This window comes from Coregonus clupeaformis, unplaced genomic scaffold (genome assembly GCF_020615455.1).
Source record: "Coregonus clupeaformis isolate EN_2021a unplaced genomic scaffold, ASM2061545v1 scaf2717, whole genome shotgun sequence".
Taxonomy (NCBI): Eukaryota; Metazoa; Chordata; class Actinopteri; order Salmoniformes; family Salmonidae; genus Coregonus; species Coregonus clupeaformis.
This window is the reverse complement of record NW_025536171.1, coordinates 1-23,145: the sequence shown is the minus strand read 5'-3', so window position 1 is coordinate 23,145 and position 23,145 is coordinate 1. Positions and strand designations below refer to the sequence as shown.

Sequence of the window (23,145 nt, the reverse complement as noted above, 5' to 3'; positions counted from 1 at the left end):
AGGGTTACAATTAGGGTTAGGGTTTGGGTTAATGTTAGGTTAAGGGTTAGATTTAGGGTTAAGGAAAATAGGATTTTGGATGGGAATCGATTCTTTGGTCCCCACAAGGAGCGCAATACAAAACTTTTTTTTCTCTTCTCGAGGCTGAATTTGAAAAGGCTGCGGATGAGGTGAGGAGGCTGACCGTACAACCTAGCTACGCTGAACGATTAGTTACCGGAGTGTAACTCCAGTTCTATGAGTGGAGCGGAGCCCCATAGGGGAGCTCTGCTCCTAGTGGTTTACCCTCTGCCCTAAGGCAGCGACAGCCTGAGACAAAATTATGCACACACCTACAGCCAATAGGAGTACAGGTGTCCCTATAAGAGGGGATGCCTCCCCTCAATCAGCCTCCCGAGATATTTTTCTTCAGCGAGACTAGAGAGGGTCGGCAGGGCCTTAAGTCCTATGGGGCTCCGCTCCACTCATAGAACTGGAGTTACACTCCGTAACTAATCGTTCTATATCGTGGAGCTCCGCCCCATAGGGGGAGCTCTGCTCCTAGTGGTTTAAGGCGGAGCGTAGCGCTCCCAAATGTACTCCCCTGCCGAGCCTAACACTTCCCATCGAAACGAGAAGGTCAGGCCTAGCAATGGCTGCAACCGAGTCCCGCAGTACTGCAACTAAAAACCCCTACGGGCGTCACAATATACCGCGTCATCGGTTAAAGACCCGCACCACCTAGTCCAATGGCAATGCCAATGACTAGTGGGCAGATCACCAGAATAGAAGCCATACTAATCTGTACTAGCAGATAGATGTGCCTCAATATCCTGTGAAAACACTACCAACCACTAATGGAATGACACCAAGTGTCACTCTACATTGTAAACGCGGTAGACCGCCTCACTCACTCAATGGAATCCCAGAGATTAGTGGGCAGGAACAAAACATGAGTCATACTAAACTGAACAAGCAGATAGATGACCTCACCTTCTGTCAATCAACGCATGCCTCTACTGTACTGAACCTGTCAGTCAGGATTCATGCCACAAAATATGTTTTCTTATCCAAACCTTGTCCATAGTCCTGCTTTTCCCTCTCTTCCTAGCTCAAGATCTCCCTTCAGCTATGCTGAGTACAGACCACCAAAGAGTTACACATATACCCCGGACCTGATCTTTCCACAGTCCTTCTCCTCTCTATCTGCTCGTCCCCCCAAGAGTTAGAAGACATTCTAAGAGATAGAAACGGATAAATGGAGACGGCGTCGACCAGGATGCTGCTCTACAGATATCCTCTACCCCTGTTCCTCTGAAAAGGGCAGTAGAAGCCGCTACTCCACGAGTGGAGTGAGCTCTGATACCCTGAGGCAATTGCTGCCCTGCTGCCTCATAAGCTGTCTCAATGCCTTCACAAAGCCAGTGAGACAACCGCTGTTTTGAAAGTGGTCTACCTAGTGCAGCCGCACCGTGACACACAAACAACTCGACGTAACACGCCAAAGCGCGTACCGGGCACAGGCGATGGAGCTTTTCCTCACTCCTCTCTCTATGAGGAGGAGGAGAAAAAGCCCACAGCTCCACGGTCTGTGACCTATATGAACTCTTAATAACCTTCGGCACAAATGCCGGGTTAGGACGTAACACTGCTCTGCTCAGGTCACCATTGATGGCCAGGCAGTCAGGTCTCGTCGAAAGAGCACACAAATCACTAACCCGCTTAGCTGTAGTCAAAGCGAGCAACAGTGCTGTCTTAATAGACAGCATCTTGAGGGGTATTTGATTCAATGGCTCGAACGGCGACTTACATAGCGCTTCGAGTACCAAAGCCAAATCCCACTGAGGAAGCGTGACTCTAGGTGTTGGCCTAAGTCGCCGCGTTCCTAATAGGAAGCGTTTCACTAGAGGGTGGCTAAAGACATTGTCTCTGCCAAACCCCTCATGACAAGCTGAAATCGCTGCTGCAAACACCCTAATAGTGGCAGGCGATTTTTGCTTATCAAACATGAGCTGTAGAAAAGAGAGAATACTCTCCACCTGACAGCTCATGGGGTCTACACCTTGTGTGACACACCATCGTGAAAACACGTTCCATCTACTGGCATACATCTTAGAAGTGGAACTGGCACGTGAACCCTGTATGGTCCTGATCACTGCATCAGATAACCCACGGCGCTCTAGCCTGTCCCTCTCAGCAGCCAGGCCTTCAGTGGTTGGCCGATTATGGGCAATTTCCCTATCGTGCCTCCCGCCTGAGACAACGCGTCCCGTCGATGTGGAATTGGCCAAGGTGGCGCAATCAACATCTGACTCATCTCTGCAAACCAAGGAGCCCCCGGGCGATCGGGCGCTATCAGTATCACTGACAGCCCCCCTGACCTCACCCTGGCTAGCAGTGGGAGAATGCAGGACAGCGGAGGGAATGCATACAGGAGAACTCTCGGCCACGGTTGGTGCGCAAAGGCGTCCCTTCCCAGTGGCGGTTCGTCCTGTTCCCTCGGAGAGAACCACAGAGGACATTGCGCGTTCACACGTGACGCGAATAGGTCCACCTCGGCTCTCCCGAATTGTTCCCAAATCTGAAGAACAATGTCCGGATGCAGACACCACTCGTCGCCTCGAGGACCCCCTCTTGACATGAGGTCTGCTCCTACGTTCAAGTAGCCCGGAATGTGTGCTGCTCTCAATGAGCGAAGGTGCTCGTGAGCCCACAGCCACAATTCCTCTGCCGCCCGATGGAGAGCAGGAGACCTGACTCCTCCCTGGCGATTTATGTGAGCTACTGTGGTCCGGTTGTCTGACCAGACCAGCACATCGCAAGTGGGTCAGAACCAGTCGAACCGTTTCCAACTCCAAGAGGTTGATATGACGACCTGATTGAGGCCACACACCTCCTATCGCTTGGGTCTGACATGTCCCTCCCCATCCCGTCAGGGACGCATCCGTGAATACTGGGATGTGAGAGGACACCTTTCCTATCGGGACTCCGTGCGTGAGAACGCGCGGGTTTCTCCAATAGTTCAGATCTGCACTGAGCGAGAGTGGAACCACCACCAACCGATGACGTTGACGCAATGGGTCTAGTCTTAGTTGGGCGAACCATCGCTGCATCCTGCGCATATGCAGGAGTCCCAGCGGAACCACAGAGTGGGCTGACGACATGAGACCCAAAAGTGACATGATCGACAGCGCCGTCACCGTGTGATTCGGACGACACTTCCTCAGGGCTAGCAACAAGGCTACCCTTCGGGGTCCGAAATTCGAGCCCTCATCCTCACAGTGTCTAGCTGTATCCCCAGGTAGACAATCTGATGAGTGGGCCAGGGCGCGCTCTTTTCCAATTCACAGCAAACCCCAGACTTGTGAGATGCATCACTGTCTGTGTTGTGTGAGTGATCGCCAGCTCTGCTGACGGGCGAGAACCAGTAGGTCGTCCAGGTAGGCTAGTAGCCATATTCCCTGACGACGCAACGGTTCCAATGCCGCCTCCACACACTTGGAAAATGTGCGAGGTGCCAGGGCGTACCCAAATGGCATCCTCGTGTATTCGTACGCCACCCCTTGAAAGGCGAACCGCAGAAACTTCCTGTGACGTGGCTGAACCGGCACATGAAAGTACACGTCCTTTAGGTCTATGCTCGTACAAAAGTCCCCTCTCTGGACACATTCCAGCAGACGTTTTGTCGTTAGCATTCGGAAGGGCCGTTTGGTTATGCTCTCGTTGAGAATGCGTAAGTCCAAAATCGGCCTCACTCCCCCCGTCTTTTTGGGCACTAGGAAATAAGGCGAATATAGCCCTTTGCTCCCGGGGAACTACTGTCACCGCCTCCTTCGCCAAAAGTTCCGTAATCTCTGTCATCAGAGCGGCCACTTTGTCTGGCGTTTTCATCACCGTCTCCACCACTCCCCTGAACGGGGTGGGGTCCGGTGGAATTGGAGAGCATAACCCTTCTGCAACGTCTGTTCTAGCCAGCGTGAGAGGGTGCAGCTTCTTCGCCACTGCCAGCAATGCAGAGAAAGTGGCTGAGCACGAAGCTGTGGTGCATTCAGTAGGAAGGACCTGTATTCCTCTATGGCCCTTACCGCCACTGTTCCCCAACATTGAAGTGGTGGAACAGCCCAAGGTGGGCCTCCCGTGAAAGGGAGAGGAATCATCAATGTGTTCTGAGAAAGAAAGAGGAGCAGGGACGTCGGTTAAACCCGTAACCGTCGTATTCCTGCCCTCCTTGAACGCATCGCGGGTCTGAATTGCACTGACCGAGGTCACAGCCTGCGGCAGGGCACCATCCCCAGCAAGCGATTGCGTCATCTTAGGTGACTGCAATTCGCTATCAGAGCCCTTCACTACAGTACTCCTAGAAGTCTGTAGTATGAGGTCTCTATGAGGTAAAACAAGGCGGCGCCTTGATACCTTCTTAACTTTCACCTTCTGTGTGTGTTCAACTCTGCACCCCTGGTGGGTTGATTCACGCTCAGTGTGGTGAGTACTGGCTCGTTCTGTCAGGGGAGCTGATACTTTGGTTATACCCATAACCCTAGTAATCCAGCCCTCCGTGAACGTAGCATGGGTCTGAATCGCATTAACCGAGACCTTAGTCTGCAATAATGCGCCGTCCCCAGATAGCTGCTGTGTTACAATGCCTGGGGGCGCCGATACTCTGGACACCTTAGTGACCGCGGTAATCGGGCCCTCCGTGAACGCAGCATGGGTCTGGCTCGTACTAGCGGAGACCTTAGTCTGTGCTAGTGCGCCATCCCCAAATAGCGGCTGCGTCCTCATGTCAGAATCTGACCGGGACTGCTGCCTTCTATGTAAAGCACTTCTTATACGTGAAGTGTGATGTGACGACCTGATTGAGGTCTTACGGATACCTACTCTAAGTGCCTGTTCAGCAACGCACCCTCGGTGGGCTGAACGGCTCTTAGAATGGTAAGGAAGAGAGGGTGAGATTTGAACGCTCTCGGACGTATTATGGAAAAGAGGCTATTTTTTGACAAAGTCAGGTGGAGCCAACTCTTTATTAAATACATCAACAAAGGCATTTACATCAACACCCATCCCTTCAACCGAAGGGTGGGGGGAACAGTGGGCACGTTCGACACCATCGATGCGTCCTCCATCCTCTCCCCCGCGTCCCGTCACGTACGCCTCCTCTTGCCTCCCTTGGAGGGCCAGGTCGGCGTCCTCGTCACCTCCCTCGCCAGCTGTAGTGGGGCTACCGTAGCTGCTGGAAGGGCGGGGCCCGTTCCCTTGCTGCTCGTGGCCGCCGGATGACGCCGATTACGCCGCCTCGCCGTAGACCCCGGTCTACTTAGAGGGGCGGAGGTAGATGGCCTTTGGGATGGAGGGGGGCCGAGTCGTCCTGCCAACGGCAGGTGCTTGGCCAGCTGCTTCTTCTCCTCCTCCAGCTTGGAAAAGCGCTCCGTCGCCTCTTTGACTGCGACCCCAAAGAGGCCGTCGTCAGAGAGGGGGGCGTTCAAGAGAGACGTCCTGTCTGCCTCTTTCATGGATGTCAAGGACAACCAGAGGTGTCGTTCCCCGACCACCGAAGTGGCCATGGACCTCCCCGCGCAGACTGCGGACGCCTGTGTCAGGTGGAGTATGGCGCCAGAAATTCTGGACGCCTCCTCCACCTCCTCCGGTGCCAGCTCTGTCTTGCCCGTGGTTAAACGGGACAGAGAGGCCACCAAGAGGGCAATATTGTTAGCTGCTGCTACAGCTTGGGCTCCCAACCCAAAGGACTTCTCTAACAGCGACGCTGTGAGTCGGTCCTTCTGGGATGGCAACGTGGCCTTCTTGGAAGAGGGCCAAGGGCTCGAACCCGGTACAAGATACGCCGCCATGGCGCTCTCTAACCTGGGGATTCCCTGACCCTGAAACCTTCCTTCCACTCTCGTGAATGGGAGATACGCTTTTACCGGCGAACGCGCCGCTAAAGGTGCCTCCCACGAGCCCTCAACGTACCTAGCCAAAGAAGGCATGGCAGGAGCCACTGGCTCTGCTGCCTTCCTTGGCCTGGAATAAGGACCGCCCTCCATCATATCAACCTCCGGTGCGGAGGGAAGAGGGGGCAGCCTTATCACCAGCCGTTGAGCAGCTCTCTCAATGAGACCCGGAAAATCAGATCTCAGAGAGGCTGCAGCGAAAGAGAGAGCTTCTGATCTCTCAGAGCTTGTATCCCCTTCACTATAGGGACTACAAGCCCTCTCGCTCTCCAAAGGAAAGGGGGGCTTGAAAGTATGAGGGATGGGGTCCGACTGTTCCATTGGAATGCCAGACCCCCTCAAAGTCCCTATCTTCCCCGAGTCTGCGCCGTCGGACGACGCCTCTGAAGCAGAGGCTAGTATCGACAGCACGTCCTCAAGGGGGATGTCCTCCCTGAAAAACGCCCAACGCTGCTTCCTCTCCTTTAAAGAAAGGAGGGCGCAGGAGGCGCAATTCGGGGGACTGCAGACGCCTTCCTTGGCATGCTGGGATCCCAAACACACGAAGCACAGGTCGTGGTGGTCACCGGCCGCCATGGAAGTGCATCTGCACTGAGCTCTGAAAATAGCTTTTGGGGGTGGAAAATCTCCCGGTGTGCTCATTTAGACGACGTTGATGACTGGAATATCAACGGCGTTTTCGTCCTGAGTCTTGTGCTTTGTCTCTTCTTGGCTCTTCAGTCTAGTCATCCAGTCGCTGAAGAAAAAGGGAGGCTGATTGAGGGGAGGCATCCCCTCTTATAGGGACACCTGTACTCCTATTGGCTGTAGGTGTGTGCATAATTTTGTCTCAGGCTGTTGCTGCCTTAGGGCAGAGGGTAAACCACTAGGAGCAGAGCTCCCCTATGGGGCGGAGCTCCACGATATAGAACTAGGAGTGGTATATGGTTTGTACAAGCAGGCGACAATTGGCAACGTCAACACGGGTGAGTCATTCTGTTCAACCTGTCCTACAGGCTGCAGCTCATTCTTAAAGCCAAATCCCTGATTATTGTCTAATCTTTCTGGTACCACTTCAAGCATCAAGATAATGACATACAACTTCTTATAAGTATGGCCAGGAGTTTTGGGGCACTTTGAGGCACTGTGCTTTTACCGGTATTTCCAGCATTGTCAGCTAGTGCTGCTGCAGGTAGGAAATGTTCTGTAATTGACGCAAGCTGTCTCCACTCAATCAATCCATGTCTGGTTGGCGGGGGTATCGCTTAAAGCAAGGGAGGCATAGCTCTGTGAATCTTAATCGTACAAAGCCTATTATTTGGCAGGGAATACTATTTGTACACCTCACTTTTCTCAAACTGATCCTCTAACGGACTCGGAAGTTGTAGCAAAAAAATTGTCAATTAAGGGCAGTTAATGTGGAGAGTCAATGAAACCAACCATGAAAGTATATTTTAGTGAATTCGGTGAGTAGCCCCGAATAGGACTCGAACACGGGTCCTGCGACTGTTAAACCAACACCTTAACCGTACAGTCGTGGTCAAGTTTTGAGAATGACAAAGTATTGGTCTTCACAAAGTTTGCTGCTTCAGTGTTTTTAGATATTTGTCAGATGTTACTATGGTATACTGAAGTATAATTACAAGCATTCCATAAGTGTCAAAGGCTTTTATTGACAATTACATTACGTTTATGCAGAGAGTCAATATTTGCAGTGTTGACCCTTCTTTTTCAAGACCTCTGCAATCCGCCCTGGCATGCTGTCAATTAACTTATGGGCCACATCCTGACTGATGGCAGCCCATTCTTGCATAATCAATGCTTGGAGTTTGTCAGAATTTGTGGGTTATTGTTTGTCCACCCGCCTCTTGAGGATCGACCACAATTTCTCAACGGGATTAAGGTCTGGGGAGTTTCCTGGCCATGGACCCAAAATGTTGATGTTTTGTTCCCCGAGCCACTTAGTTATCACTTTTGCCTTATGGCAAGGTGCTCCATCATGCTTGAAAAGGCATTGGTCGTCACCAAACTGTTCTTGGATGGTTGGGAGAAGTTGCTCTCGGAGGATGTGTTGGTACCATTCTTTATTCATGGCTGTGTTTTTAGGCAAAATTGTGAGTGAACCCACTCCCTTGGCTGAGAAGCAACCCCACACATGAATGGTCTCAGGATGCTTTACTGTTGGCATGACACAGGACTGATGGTAGCGCTCACCTTGTCTTCTCCGGACAAGCTTTTTTCCGGATGCCCCAAACAATCGGAAAGGGGATTCATCAGAGAAAATGACTTTACCCCAGTCCTCAGCAGTCCAATCCCTGTACCTTTTGCAGAATATCAGTCTGTCCCTGATGTTTTTCCTGGAGAGAAGTGGCCTCCTCTCTGCCCTTCTTGACACCAGGCCATCCTCCAAAAGTCTTCGCCTCACTGTGCGTGCAGATGCACTCACACCTGCCTGCTGCCATTCCTGAGCAAGTTCTGCACTGGTGGTGCCCCGATCCCGCAGCTAAATCAACTTTAGGAGACGGTCCTGGTGCTTGCTGGACTTTCTTGGGTGCCCTGAAGCCTTCATTGATGATCTGATAAATGGTTGATTTAGGTGCAATCTTACTAGCAGCAATGTCCTTGCCTGTGAAGCCCTTTTTGTGCAAAGCAATGATGATGGCACGTGTTTCCTTGCAGGTAACCATGGTTAACAGAGGAAGAACAATGATTTCAAGCACCAACCTCCTTTTAAAGCTTCCAGTCTGTTATTCTAACTCAATCAGCATGACAGAGTGATCTCCAGCCTTGTCCTCGTCAACACTCTCACCTGTGTTAACAAGAGAATAACTGACATGATGTCAGCTGGTCCTCTTGTGGCAGGGCTGAAATGCAGTGGAAATGTTTTTTTGGGGGGATTAAGTTCATTTTCATGGCAATTAATTAATTCTTTGCAATTAATTGCAAGTCATCTGATCACTCTTCATAACATTCTGGAGTATATGCAAATTGGCATTATAAAAACTGAGGCAGCAGACTTTGTGAAAATTAATATTTGTGTCATTCTAAACTTTTGACCACGACTGTACACCAAGAGGTTCGGACCTCTTGGCGTAACGGTTCATGTGTTGGCTTGACAGTCACTGGACACAGGTTCAAGTCCCGGTTGGGGCTACCCCCCAAGTTTTCTACAACATACAGTACATCCATGGTTGGTTTCATTGACTCTCCCCTTAAACTGCCCCTAATTTACCCTTTTTTAGCTACAACTTTGGACTCCGTTGGGGAGGATCAGTTTGAGTAAAGTGAGGTTTAGAATCACTGATCTACAAATGGTATTCCTTGCCAAATAATAGATTTTGTGCGATTTAAGATTAGCAGAGCTACTCATCCCCTGGCTTAGGCAATCCCCCTGCCAAACACACACGCACAACTGGATATGGATTGATTGGAGACAGCTTGTGTCAATTCCAGAACATTTCCTACCTGCTGCAGCGCTAGTGGATGATGCAGGTAATACCAATAAAAGTAGTGTCTCAGTGCCCCAAAACCCCTGGTCCTACTTATAAACAGGTATCAGCCTATAGTGTCTTATTACAAGGCATATATATATATATATATATATATAACAGTTGAAGTCGGAAGTTTACATACACTTAGGTTGGAGTCGTTAACTTGTTTTTCCACCACTCCACACATTTCTTGTTAACAGAATATAGTTTTGGCAAGTCGGTTAGGACATCTACTTTGTGCATGACACAAGTCATTTTTCCAACAATAGTTTACAGACAGATTATTTCACTTATAATTCACTGTATCACAATTCCAGTGGGTCAGAAGTTTACATACACTAAGTTCACTGTGCCTTTTAAACAGCTTGGAAAATTCCAGAAAATGATGTCTTGGCTTTAGAAGCTTCTGATAGGATAATTGACATCATTTGAGTCAATTGGAGGTGTACCTGTGGATGTATTTCAAGGCCTACCTTCAAACTCAGTGCCTCTTTGCTTGACATCATGGGAAAATCAAAAGAAATCAGCCAAGACCTCAGGAAAAAAATAGTAGACCTCCACAAGTCTGGTTCATCCTTGGGAGCAATTTCCAAATGCCTGAAGGTACCACGTTCATCTGTACAAACAATAGTACGCAGTATAAACACCATGGGACCACGCAGCCTTCATACCGCTCAGGAAGGAGACGCGTTCTGTCTCCAAGAGATTAAGGTACTTTGGTGCGAAAAGTGCAAATCAATCCCAGAACAACAGCAACAGACCTTGTGAAGATGCTGGAAGAAACGGGTACAAAAGTATCTATATCCACAGTGAAACTAGTCCTATATCGACATAACCTGAAAGGCTGCTCAGCAAGGAAGAAGCCACTGCTCCAAAACCGCCATAAAAAAGCCAGACTACGGTTTGCAACTGCACATGGGGATAAAGATCGTACTCTTTGTAGAAATGTCCTCTGGTCTGATGAAACAAAAATAGAACTGTTTGGCCATAATGACCATCGTTATGTTTTGAGGAAAAAGGGGGAACGCTTGCAAGCCGAAGAACACCATCCCAACCGTGAAGCACGGGGGTGGCAGCATCATGCTGTGGGGGTGCTTTGCTGCAGGAGGGACTGGTGCACTTCACAAAATAGATGGCATCATGAGGAAGGAACATTATGTGGATATATTGAAGCAACATCTCAAGACATCAGTCAGGAAGTTAAAGCTTGGTCGCAAATGGGTCTTCCAAATGGACAATGACCCCAAGCATACTTCCAAAGTTGTGGCAAAATGGCTTAAGGACAACAAAGTCAAGGTATTGGAGTGGCCATCACAAAGCCCTGACCTCAATCCTATAGAACATTTGTGGGCAGAACTGAAAAAGCGTGTGCGAGTAAGGAGGCCTACAAACCTGACTCAGTTACACCAGCTCTGTCAGGAGGAATGGGCCAAAATTCACCCAACTTATTGTGGGAAGCTTGTGGAAGGCAACCCGAAATGTTTGACCCAAGTTAAACAATTTAAAGGCAATGCTACCAAATACACTCAATTAGTATGTAAAACTTCTGACCCACTAGGAATGTGATGAAAGAAATAAAAGCTGAAATAAATCATTCTCTCTACTATTATTTTGACATTTCACATTCTTAAAATAAGACGGGGAATTTTTACTAGGATTAAATGTCAGGAATTGTGAAAAACTGAGTTTAAATGTATTTGGCTAAGATGTATGTAAGCTTCCGACTTCAACTGTATATATAATTATTTGTTATTTTTTACCCCCTTTTTTCGATCTTCTCATCGCTGCAACTCCCCAACGGGCTCGGGAGGCGAAGGTCCAGTCATGCGTCCTTCGAAACATGACCCGCCAAACCGCGCTTCTTACACCCACCTGCTTAACCCGGAAGCCAGCCGCACCAATGTGTCGTAGGAAACACTGTTCAACTGACTACCGAGGTCAGCCTGCAGGCGTCCGGCGTGCCACAAGGAGTCGCTAGAGCGCGATGAGCCAAGTAAAGCCTCACCGGCCAAACCCTCACCTAACCCGGACGACGTTGAGCCAATAGTGCGCCGCCAAATGGGACTCCCGATCACAGCCGGTTGTGACACAGCCTGGGATTGAACCCGGGTCTGTAGTTACAATTTTAAAGGCAATGCGCCTTAGACCACTGCGCCACTCGTGAGACCAAGGCTTATAATTTTGTCTCTATATGCATTTCTCAAGAGTTAAATGTCTTGACTTATCAATTGTTTAGCTGCCTTTTTGTCTGTAAGTAAACCATTCAGGGACGGACATTTAGGCCGGTGACCTGAACATGCTCTGATGTTGCCCCGTTGGGCAGGTGATTTAAAAGTGAATACTTCCAGTAGGCCTAGCCTAAAACTGATCTTTGTGAAAGACAGACGATGTTTGGCAGTCGGGCAAGTTGAGTCTGCTCTGAGAACAACCAAAATACAAAGAATTCCAGTTCTTCTTTTTCAGATTCCTCCCCTGTGTATGTGAAAGGCAGGCAATATATGGCACTATTGCGTGTAAAATATACTGAACAAACAAATATAAATGCAACATGTAAAGTGTTGGTCCCATGTTTCAAAAGCTGAAAAATATCCCAGAAATGTTCCATATGCACAAAAAGCTTATTTCTCTCATTGTGTGTACACATTTGTTTACATCCCTGTTGGTGAGCATTTCTCCTTTGCCAAGATAATATATCCACCTGACAGGTGTGGCATATCAATAAGCTGAATAAACAGCATGATCATTACCTAGGTTCACCTTGTGCTGGGGACAATAAAAGGCCACTCTAAAATGTCCCTCAAGTTGAGGGTGTGTGCAATTTGCATGCTGACTGCAGGAATGTCCACCAGAGCTGTTGCCAGAACTGAACGTTTTAGAGAATTTGGCAGTACGTCCAACTGGCCTCACAACCGCAGACCACGTGTAACCATGCCAGCCCAGGACCTCCACATCTGGCATCTTCACCTGCAGGATGGTCTGAGACAAGCCACCCGGACAGCTGATGAAACTGTGGGTATGCACAACTGAAGAATTTCTGCACAAACTGTCAGAAACCATCTCAGGGAATGTCATCTGTGTGCTCATTGTCCTCAACAGGATCTTGACCTGACTGCAGTTCGACGTTATAATGGACTTCAGTGGGCAAATGCTCACCTTCGATGGCCACTGGCACACTGGAGAAGTATGCTCTTCATGGATGAGTTCTGGTTTCAACTGTACTGGGCAGATGGCAGACAGCGTGTATGATGTCATGTGGGTGAGCGATTTGCTGATCTTAACGTTGTGAATAGAGTGCCCCATGGTGGCTGTGGGGTTATGGTAGTGCAGGCAGAAGTTATGGACAACGAACACAGTTGCATTTTATTGATGTCAATTTGAATGCACAGAGATACAGTGACGATACCCTGAGGCCCATTGTTGTGCCATTCATCCGCCACCATCACCTCATGTTTCAGTATGATAATGCACGGCCCGATGTCGCAAGGATCTGTACACCATTCCTGGAAGCTGAAAATGTCCCAGTTCTTCGATGGCCTGCATACCTAGACATGTCAACCATTGAACATGTTTGGGATGCTCTGGATTGATGTTTCCGACAGCGTGTTCCAGTTCCCGCCAATATCCAGCAACTTCACACAGCCATCGAAGAGGAGTGAGACAACATTCCACAGGCCACAATCAACAGCCTGATCAACTCAATGCGAAGATGTCGGGCTGCATGAGGCAAATCTGTATTCCCAGTCATGTGAGATCCATAGATTAGGGCCTAATGTATTTATTTATATGAACTGTAAAATTGTTGCATGTTGCGTTTTATATTTTGGTTCAGTGTAGTTTATTTTTACATTATCGGGAAAGCGATCATAATCTTCGGGTAACCAAAAAATAATCCTGACTTACCCGATGGGCAAGTGTATTCAGACTTTGTCAATACCTGCCAGTTAAAGTAATATTTTTGTTGATGTAAGAGTAACTTTGAAAATGTATGTGTTGTGTCCACAGAGCGTCCGGGAATATTTGACTTCCAAGGAGTGGCGCAGTGGTCTAAGGCACTGCATCGCAGTGCTAACTGTGCCACTAGAGATCCTGGTTCGAATCCAGGCTCTGTCGCAGCCGGCCGCGACCGGGAGACTCATGGGCGGTGCACAATTGGCCCAGCGTCGTCCAGGGTAGGGGAGGGAATGGCCGGTAGGGATGTAGCTCAGTTGATAGAGCATGGCGTTTGCAACGCCAGGGTTGTGGGTTTGATTCCCACGGGGGGCCAGTATAAAAATGTATTCACTAACTGTAAGTCGCTCTGGATAAGAGCGTCTGCTAAATGACTAAAATGTAATGTAAAATGTAAGGAAAATCTAAATGGGATGGTTGGAAAGCACAGGAAGGTAAGTATTTTGGACAATGTATTATTCTGCCTTTCCACTCTCTCTGTTTTGAATGTAACACAAATCTTCAATGTGTCCTGTTTCTATTTTCAATCCAATAGGAAAGTCCAAAGAAGATGCCATAAAATAATATATTGCCTTTGTGGAAGAAATGAAAGCAAAGTATCCAATGTAGAGGTTATCTTTAGGACATTAGTGCACATATTTTTTCTAAGAACCATTTTATAATAAAGCAATAAGGCACGAGGGGTGTGGTATATGGCCAATATACCACGGTTAAGGGCTGTATCAAGGCACTCTGCTTTGCGTCGTGCGTGCCTAAGAACAGCCCTTAGCCATGGTATATTGACCATCTACCACAAATCCCAGAGGTGCCTTATTGCTATTATAAACTGGTTACCAATGTCATTAGATCAGTAAAAATAAATGTTTTGTCATACCCGTGGTATAAGGTCTGATATACCACGGCTGTCAGCCAAATCCGCATTCAGGGCTTGAACCATCCAGTTTATAATAAATTACCATGAGCAAGAAGAAAAGGGACCAAATCTGTCATTTTACATGGGTGAAGTGTTGAGACAACCAAGATGACCGTTTATTAGACAACTCACCAGCAATTTGTTATCCTCTTGAAAAAGTGCAGCCTTTTGATCTGGGTATTTATTTCAGAAAATGTCAAATTGTGAGAAAATACAGTACATTGATGCAAAAGAACAGTAAATTATGTTTCTTAAAAGATATGTCTTTGAAGTATAATAAAAAGTGAGAATTTTCAATCATGTCGATACATTCTCTGGACAAGAGGCTGGCCATAACCAGACCCCTTTCCAGGATTTATCTTTCACATGTTGATGATGAAGAGCTGAGGCCTACTTCTTGTTTTTTGAATATCTTCCTGTTTCTTAGGATTTCCACTGAACCTAAAATGTCCTAGATCTTCAGGCCTGGTCCATAGTCGTAGAAATGTTGCTTGAGGGAATGACACAAAATAACAGTGCTGTTTCCCATGCAATGTCCAAGTCTTCAAGAGTGGCCAAGTGATTCTGTGGACCATTCCTCAAGTTAAAGAAAGTTATGTAACTTAAGTACCCTTGATGTCTTGAGAGAGTCCCTCTGTATGAGTGTTTTTATCTGGCATGTCTAGGAGATCTCCAGTGATTGGTTGGTTGGTGGGTTGGTTGGTGGGTGGGGTCAAAGGTCATGCCAGGCTGGCCGGTCCGGAACAGGGAAGCAAGGAGACCTGGGTAAGGGGAGAGCCGCTTTGGCTCATGGAGCCATGGTGTCTTGGCGCCCCGTGTAGATGCTGCTTCAGCCTCCACCTTCGCCATCTCCTCTGTACCTCGTACTGTACCTGTGTGTGGGGGGAGGGGATGGAGAAAGTGTATCATCGAGCACTAGTTAATCAGGGCTAGCTGCCTAATATTAGCAATAGCACATTTATACCACTTATTTCAACTTCATTTTACATCATAGTTTTGAGAAATGGACAAAAAACCTACCTCCCCATTTAGAAAACAGTAAAGAACAGCAACTCCAAAGCCCTGGAAAGGAAGAAAGGGGAATTTAGACATCAAATAGTATTCCTGCAAAGTAAAAAGTAAAAATCAAAATTACCTGTGTTGATGGAAGAGCCAGCTCAACAAAGGTCCATATTTTGTAAGTTAAACCACTGACTTTGATGGGTAAGAAGGCAAAGAGGATGTAGTACAAACCAAAGAGGGTCACCAAAAGAAAAGTAGATTTGGTAAGTCTCCTGAAAAGATACAAGGAAAATATGCAATTTTACAATACACAAAATACATAAATCAATACTGTACACATGTTTGGAGAGATTCCATTAGTTTGCCGTTGTGCTGGTCTTTCAGGTTTGACTGGGCAACGCTTACAGAAAGTTAGCACAGGTACTGTAACACTGTTTTAAGTTTTTTTTTATACCCTACAGAATAAACATCCTTGAAATGCTTTGGTAATAGTATATTCTGGTGATTTTGACAACTCACTTGTATTGGCTGAATTCAGTTCCATGCATGTCTGGCATCCGCAGTTTCCCCACCAGAATTCGTATGATACTCCGAAAAAATATAAAATTAATCTGCAATGAAATGGCAACAAATGATTACCGTAGGGAGTAAAACAAATATTTACATTCTCAGTTATATAAAAACAAACATCAAATTGTATTTGTCACATACACCGAATACAAAGGGTGTTAACTGACAGTGAAACGCTTGCTTACGAGCCCTTTACAACAATGCAGTAAAAACATATATACAAGAATGAAGCTGTATACAGGGAGTACCAGATCAATGTGCATGGGTATGGGGTACACTATTTGAGGTAGATAAGTACATGAAGTCAGGGTAAAGGGACTAGGCATCAGGATAGATAAAAATATAAGTAAAATAAAGCACAGAGTAGCAGCAGCAGCATGTGTGTGTTTCTTTTTTGTATACAAAACATTAAGAACACCTGCTCTTTCCATGACAGACTGACCAGGTGAAAGCTATGGTCCCTTATTGATGTCACCTGTTAAATCTACTCCAATCAGTGTAGATGAAGGGGAGGAGACAGGTTAAAGAAGGATGTTTAATCCTTGAGACATGGATTGTGTGTGTGTGCCATTCAGAGGGTGAATGGGAAAGACAAAAGATTTAAGTGCTTTTGAATAGGGAATGGTAGTAGGTGCCAGGTACACCGGTTTGAATGTTTCAAGAAATGCAACGCTGCTGGGTTTTTCACGCTCAACAGTTTCCTGTGTGTATCAAGAATGCTCCACCACCCAAAGGACATCCAGCCAACTTGACACAACTGTGGGAAGCATTGAAGTCAACGTGGGCCAGCATCCCTGTGGAACGCTTTCGACACCTTGTAGTCCATGCCCTGATGAATTGAGGCTATTCTGAGGGCAAAAGGGGGTGCAACTCAATATTAGGAAGGTGTTCGTAATGTTTTGTACACTCAGTGTGTGTGTGTGTGTATGTATGTGTGTATATACAGTGGGGAAAAAAAGTATTTAGTCAGCCACCAATTGTGCAAGTTCTCCCACTTAAAAAGATGAGAGAGGCCTGTAATTTTCATCATAGGTACACGCCAACTATGACAGACAAATTGAGGAAAAAAAATCCAGAAAATCCCATTGTAGGATTTTTAATGAATTTATTTGCAAATTATGGTGGAAAATAAGTATTTGGTCACCTACAAACAAGCAAGATTTCTGGCTCTCACAGACCTGTAACTTCTTCTTTAAGAGGCTCCTCTGTCCTCCACTCGTTACCTGTATTAATGGCACCTGTTTGAACTTGTTATCAGTATAAAATACACCTGTCCACAACCTCAAACAGTCACACTCCAAACTTCACAATGGCCAAGACCAAAGAGCTGTCAAAGGACACCAAAACAAAATTGTAGACCTGCACCAGGCTGGGAAGACTGAATCTGCAATAGGTAAGCAGCTTGGTTTGAAGAAATCAACTGTGGGAGCAATTATTAGGAAATGGAAGACATACAAGACCACTGATAATCTCCCTCCGATCTGGGGCTCCACACAAGATCTCACCCCATGGGGTCAAAATGATCACAAGAACGGTGAGCAAAAATCCCAGAGCCACACGGGGGGACCTAGTGAATGACCTGCAGAGAGCTGGGACCAAAGTAACAAAGCCAACCATCAGTAACACACTACGCCGCCGGGACTCAAATCCTGCAGTGCGAGACGTGTCCCCCTGCTTAAGCCAGTACATGTCCAGGCCCGTCTGAAGTCGCATTTGGATGATCCAGAAGAGGATTGGGAGAATGTCATAGATGAAACCAAAATATAACTTTTTGGTAAAAACTCAACTCGTCATGTTTGGAGGACAAAGAATGCTGAGTTGCATCCAAAGAACACCATACCTACTGTGAAGCATGGGGGTGGAAACATCATGCTTTGGGGCTGTTTTTCTGCAAAGGGACCAGGACGACTGATCCGTGTAAAGGAAAGAATGAAAGGGGGCCATGTATCGTGAGATTTTGAGTGAAACCCTCCTTCCATCAGCAAGGGCATTGAAGATGAATTCGTGGCTGGGTCTTTCCGCATGACAATGATCCCAAACACACCGCCCGGGCAACGAAGGAGTGGCTTCGTAAGAAGCATTTCACGGTCCTGGAGTGGCCTAGCCAGTCTCCAGATCTCAACCCCATAGAAAATCTTTGGAGGGAGTTGAAAGTCTGTGTTGCCCAGCGACAGCCCCAAAACATTACTGCTCTAGAGGAGATCTGCATGGAGGAATGGGCCAAAATACCAGCAACAGTGTGTGAAAACCTTGTGAAGACTTACAGAAAACGTTTGACCTGTGTCATTGCCAACAAAGGGTATATAACAAAGTATTGAGAAACTTTTGTTATTGACCAAATACTTATTTTCCACCATTATTTGCCAATAAATTCATTAAAAATCCTACAATGTGATTTTCTGGATTTTTTTTTCTAATTTTGTCTGTCATAGTTGACGTGTACCTATGATGAAAATTACAGGCCTCTCTCATCTTTTTTAAGTGGGAGAACTTGCACAATTGGTGGCTGACTAAATACTTTTTTTCCCCACTGTATATATATATATATATATATATATATATATATATATATATATATATATATAAAATGTATAGAGAGGGCTAGTCAGTGCAAGATAGGGTCAATGCAGATAGTCCGGGTAACCATTTAATTAACTATTTATGGCTATTAGCAGTCTTACGGCTTGGGGGTAGAAGCTGTCTCGGAACCTGTTGGGCCGAGAGCTGATGCTCCGGTACCATTTGCCGGACGGTAGCAGAGTGAACAGTGAACTTGGGTGGGTGTCTTTGACACATTTTCAGGCCTTCCTCTGACATTGCCTGATATAGAGGTCCTGGATGGCAGCACTGTAGCGCTTTGCGGTCGAGGGCGGTGCATTTTCCATACCAAGCGGTGATGCACCCAATCAAAATGCTCTCGATGCAGCTGTGTAACTTTTTGACGATCCAAGGGCCCATGCCAAATCTTTTCGGCCCTGAGGGGAAGAGACACTTTCGTGCCCTCTTCACGACTGTGCGGGTGTGTGTACACCATGTTAAGTCCTTAGTGATGTGGACGCCGAGGAACTTGAAGCTTTCGACCTGCTCCACTACAGCCCCATCGATGTGGATCGGGACATGCTCTCCCCCTCTTTCTCCTGTAGTCCACACTCAGCTCCTTGGTCTTACTGATGTTGAGGAGAGGCTGATGTCCTGCCACCACACTGCCAAGTCTCTGACCTCCTCCCTGTAGGCTGTCTCATCACCATCAGTGATCAGGCCTACCACCGTTGTCGTCAGCAAACTTGATGGTGCTGGAGTCGTGGGTGAACAGGGAGTACAGGAGGGGACTAGGCACACACCCTGAGGGGCCCCTGTGTTGATGGTCAGCGTGGCGGAGGTGTTGTTGCCTACCCTCACCATCTGGGGCCGGCCCGTCAGGAAGTCCAGGATCCAGTTACAGAGGTTCAGTCCCAGGGTCCCGAGCTTGGTGAGGAGCTTGGAGGGGAATATGGTGTTGAATGCTGCGCTGTAGTCTATGAACAGCAATCTCACATAGTGATTTCCCCTCTTGTCCAGGTGGGAGAGGGCGGTGTGAAATGCAATTGAGATAGCATCATCTGTGGATCTGTTGGGGCAGTATGTGAATTGGGAGTGGTTCCAGGGTGTCTGGGATAATGGTGTTGATGTGTGACTTGACCAGCCTTCCAAAGCACTTAATAATTAAAGATGCGAGTGCTACAGGGCGATAGTCATTTAGGCAGTTTACCTTGGAGTTCTTGGGAACAGGTACAATGGTGGTCAGCTTGAAACATGTTAGGGATTACAATCTGGTACAAGGAGAGATTGAACATGTCCGTGAAGACACTTGCCAGCTGGTCTGCGCATGCTCTGAGAATGTGCCCTGGTATTCTGTCTTGAAGAATCTTGAACAATGCATAGGCCTAATCATTAGTTATCAACAGAGATTGATGCACTTACAACTATGAAGAGTAGGACTGGTACTCTGAGAATCCACCAAACCCAGTCATGTACCCTTGTCTCCCAGCAGCTTGAGGAGAAAGAGAAACCTATTAATGTATGTGAACTATGATGATGATGCAATTGTCATCTGTTTAAAATGGTCTATGACATCCCATTCATCTGTATCTTACCCTTCATCCTCATAGAAGTATTTTGCCAAGCCCCAGGATACAATGACAATCATTGGCAAACCTATGTGAAAAACAAAAACTGTTTAGTTAAATTCAATCCCTCTTTTCAGTGAACAGTTCACTATGACATGACATTGCTAGATGACATCAATGACATGGCATGTGTAGTGTTGTTGTAATGTAGAGGGGACAGGTGTCCGTACCCCAGCCCTGGATGATGTACCACCACAGGGGTTTCTTCTTGGAGAAGAAGGAGACGCTGACCAGGGTGTGGAGGTAGTGTCCCTCCACCAGCAGCCAGCTGTAGTTAGCCATGATGCAGTAGTTGGAGAACATCACCACTAACTTACACACCACCTACAGGATATGATGAGAAAAGATACACTACATGACCAAAAGTATGTGGACACCTGCTTGTCAAACGTCTCATTCCAAAATCATGGGCATTCATATGGAGTTTGTCCCCCCTTTGCTGCTATAACAGCCTCCACTTCTGGGAAGTCTTTCCACTAGATGTTGGAACATTGCCGCGGGGACTTGCTTCCATTCAGCCACGAGTATAAGTGAGGTCGGGCACTGATGTTGGGCGATTAGGCCTGGCTCGCAGTCGGCGGTCCAATTTATCCCAAAGGTGTTCGATGGGGTTGAGGTCAGGGATCTGTGCAGGCCAGTCAAGTTATATTTACTCATCAATCTACACACAATACCCCATAATGACAAAGCGAAAACTAAAAACACCTTATTTACATAAGTATTCAGACCCTTTGCTATGAGACTCGAAATTGAGCTCAGGTGCATCCTGTTTCCATTGTTCATCCTTGAGATGTTTCTACAACTTGATTGGAGTCCACCAGTGGTAAATTCAATTGATTGGACATGATTTGGAAAGGCACACACCTGTCTATATAAGGTACCACAGTTGACAGTGCATGTCAGAGGAAAAACCAAGCCATGAGGTCGAAGGAATTGTCCGTAGAGCTCCGAGACAGGATTGTGTTGAGGCACAGATCTGGGGAAGGGTACAGCAATGTCTGCAGCATTGAAGGTCCCCAAGAACACAGTGGGCTCCATCATTCTTAAACGGAAGAAGTTTGGTTTGGAACCACCAAGACTCTTCCTAGAGCTGGCTGCCCGGCCAAACTTAGCAATCGGGGGAGAAGGGCCTTGGTCAGGGAGTTGACCAAGAACCCGATGGTCACTCTGACAGAGCTTCAGAGTTCCTCTGTGGAGATGGGAGAACCTTCCAGAAGGACAACCATCTCTGCAGCACTCCACCAATCAGGCCTTTATAGTAAAGTGGCCAGACGAGAAGCCACTCCTCAGTAAAAGGCACGTGACAGCCCGCTTGGAGTTTGGCTAAAGGACTCTCAGACCATGAGAAACAAGATTCTCTGGTCTGATGAAACCTGGCACCATCCCTACGGTGAAGCATGGTGGTGGCAGCATCATGCTGTGGGGATGTTTTTCAACGGCAGGGACTGGGAGACTAGTCAGGATTTAGGGAAATATGAACAGAGCAAAGTACAGAGAGATCCTTGATGAAAACCTGCTCCAGTGCGCTCAGGACCTTAGACTTAGGCGAAGGTTCACCTTCCAACAGGACAACGACCCTAAGCACACAGCCAAGACAACGCAGGAGTGGCTTCGGGACAAGTCTCTGAATGTCCTTGAGTGGCCCAGCCAGAGCCTGGACTTGAACCCCATCGAACATCTCTGGAGAGACTTGAAAATAGGTGTGCAGCAATGCTCCCCATCCAACCTGACAGAGCTTGAGAGGATCTGCAGAGAAGAATGGGAGAAATTCCCAAATACAGGTGTGCCACGCTTCCTAGCGTCATACCCAAGAAGACTTGAGGCTGTAATCGCTGCCAAAGGTGCTTCAACAAACTATTGAGTGAAGGGTCTGAATACTTATGTAAATGTGATATTTCCGTTTTTTTATGTTTCATACATTTGCAAACATTTCTAAAAACCTGTTTTTGCTTTGTCATTATGGGGTATTGTGTGTAGATTGATGAGGGAAAAAAACAATGTAATCCATTTTAGAATAAGGCTGTAACGTAACAAAATTTGGAAAAGTCAAGGGGGTCCGAATACTTTCCGAATGCACTGGAAAGTAGAGGGGTATTTTAGTATGTTCATATCATGTTGAAAGATTAATAACTATCAAAACCAGGATTTTTTGAAGAGTTAGAAAAGTGAGTTATTCTGCTTTCACACACTAAATTACTAATTTCTCTCTATCAATCTGTTCATCCATTTACACATGCATTGACAGTCACTACAAAGTACAGTAGATACGTACTGGGTAGTCGTCACAATGGTAGAAGTCTTCATCGGTGAAGAGCACAGAGTCTTTGATGAAGATGAAGGAAGCACGCAGGATGAAGGAGACAAAGAGTTGGATGTGGATGTAGTTTCTGGTGCAGTGCAGTTTCCTAGACAACAGGAAAAGTGTAAAGCAGCTGTAAATGTCCTCCTTGACCAACATGCTTTTGACACCCAATGTTGCAATATGTTTAATCCCCCACTGAGACACAATATTAAGATAAGCATGTTGGTTACAGTCTGGTTTATTGGGTATCCAAATGGATTATCATATATTTTTATCATAATAATTCTTAGACTTGATTCTCTGTTTCTCACCTAAAGAGACAGAGGATGGTGATGGCGATGGTGAGAGAGATTAGAGAGAGAGTGTAGCCTGCAGTGTACATGGTCTTCACGTAGGGGAAGTACATGTGGGAGTCATGTGACTAGGGGAGGAAAAAGTGGCCTGGTGTAAGAATATATTTTTATGAAAATTGTCCATGTATTTTTAAATCACTGCTCAACACTTCTATGGCTTTCCTTATTTTTATGTATTTGTCCTGAATCAAAGACAAAACCATTGATGTAGCATATACTAAGATTGCACATGTACCCACCTCTCCAAGTAAGTGTAAGGTTTCGTTGAAACATGCATGCTCGTAAGGAGAGAATGGGTCCGATCCAGCCCGTGTCTGTGCAGTTCCGGTACACTTTACCTGGAAAATCATACAGTCTCATCAATACTTACTTACTGTTCTGTTCAAATAAATGAATTATGGCCATCAAAATAGTCGGCATCAGAGTAAAAAAACTTGACCATGCAGAGCAACGTGGAACAGACCAAATATTTTATTAGACACACAGACCTACAT

At 46.8% G+C, this 23,145-nt stretch overlaps 1 protein-coding gene across 1 annotated transcript; it reads right to left on the bottom strand.

Moving 5' to 3' along the window:
- Window positions 1-14,660: 14,660 nt before the first annotated feature.
- On the bottom strand, window positions 14,661-22,934 carry LOC123489048 (vasoactive intestinal polypeptide receptor-like). Its single transcript, XM_045219763.1, has 10 exons — window positions 22,891-22,934; window positions 22,610-22,719; window positions 22,269-22,401; window positions 20,167-20,320; window positions 19,964-20,024; window positions 19,791-19,860; window positions 15,780-15,871; window positions 15,394-15,532; window positions 15,279-15,320; window positions 14,661-15,130 (listed from the first exon to the last, which is right to left on the bottom strand). Exons 2-10 carry the CDS (start codon window positions 22,702-22,704, stop codon window positions 14,978-14,980), a joined length of 939 nt encoding a protein of 312 aa, XP_045075698.1. The 5' UTR covers window positions 22,705-22,719; window positions 22,891-22,934; the 3' UTR covers window positions 14,661-14,977.
- Between the last annotated feature and the right edge of the window lie 211 nt (window positions 22,935-23,145).

What these genes read in the sequence shown, in the direction of transcription:
- LOC123489048 (XM_045219763.1), bottom strand. Translation starts at nt 22,704, where the DNA reads ATGTACTTCCCCTACGTGAAGACCATGTACACTGCAGGCTACACTCTC. An exon ending in CAGTCCTACTCTTCATAGTT is followed by an intron (nt 15,872 to 19,790) that starts GTAAGTGCATCA and finishes ATTTCATTGCAG; the next exon opens with ATTAATTTTATATTTTTTCG. An exon ending in TGGCTCTTCCATCAACACAG is followed by an intron (nt 15,321 to 15,393) that starts GTAATTTTGATT and finishes CTTCCTTTCCAG; the next exon opens with GGCTTTGGAGTTGCTGTTCT.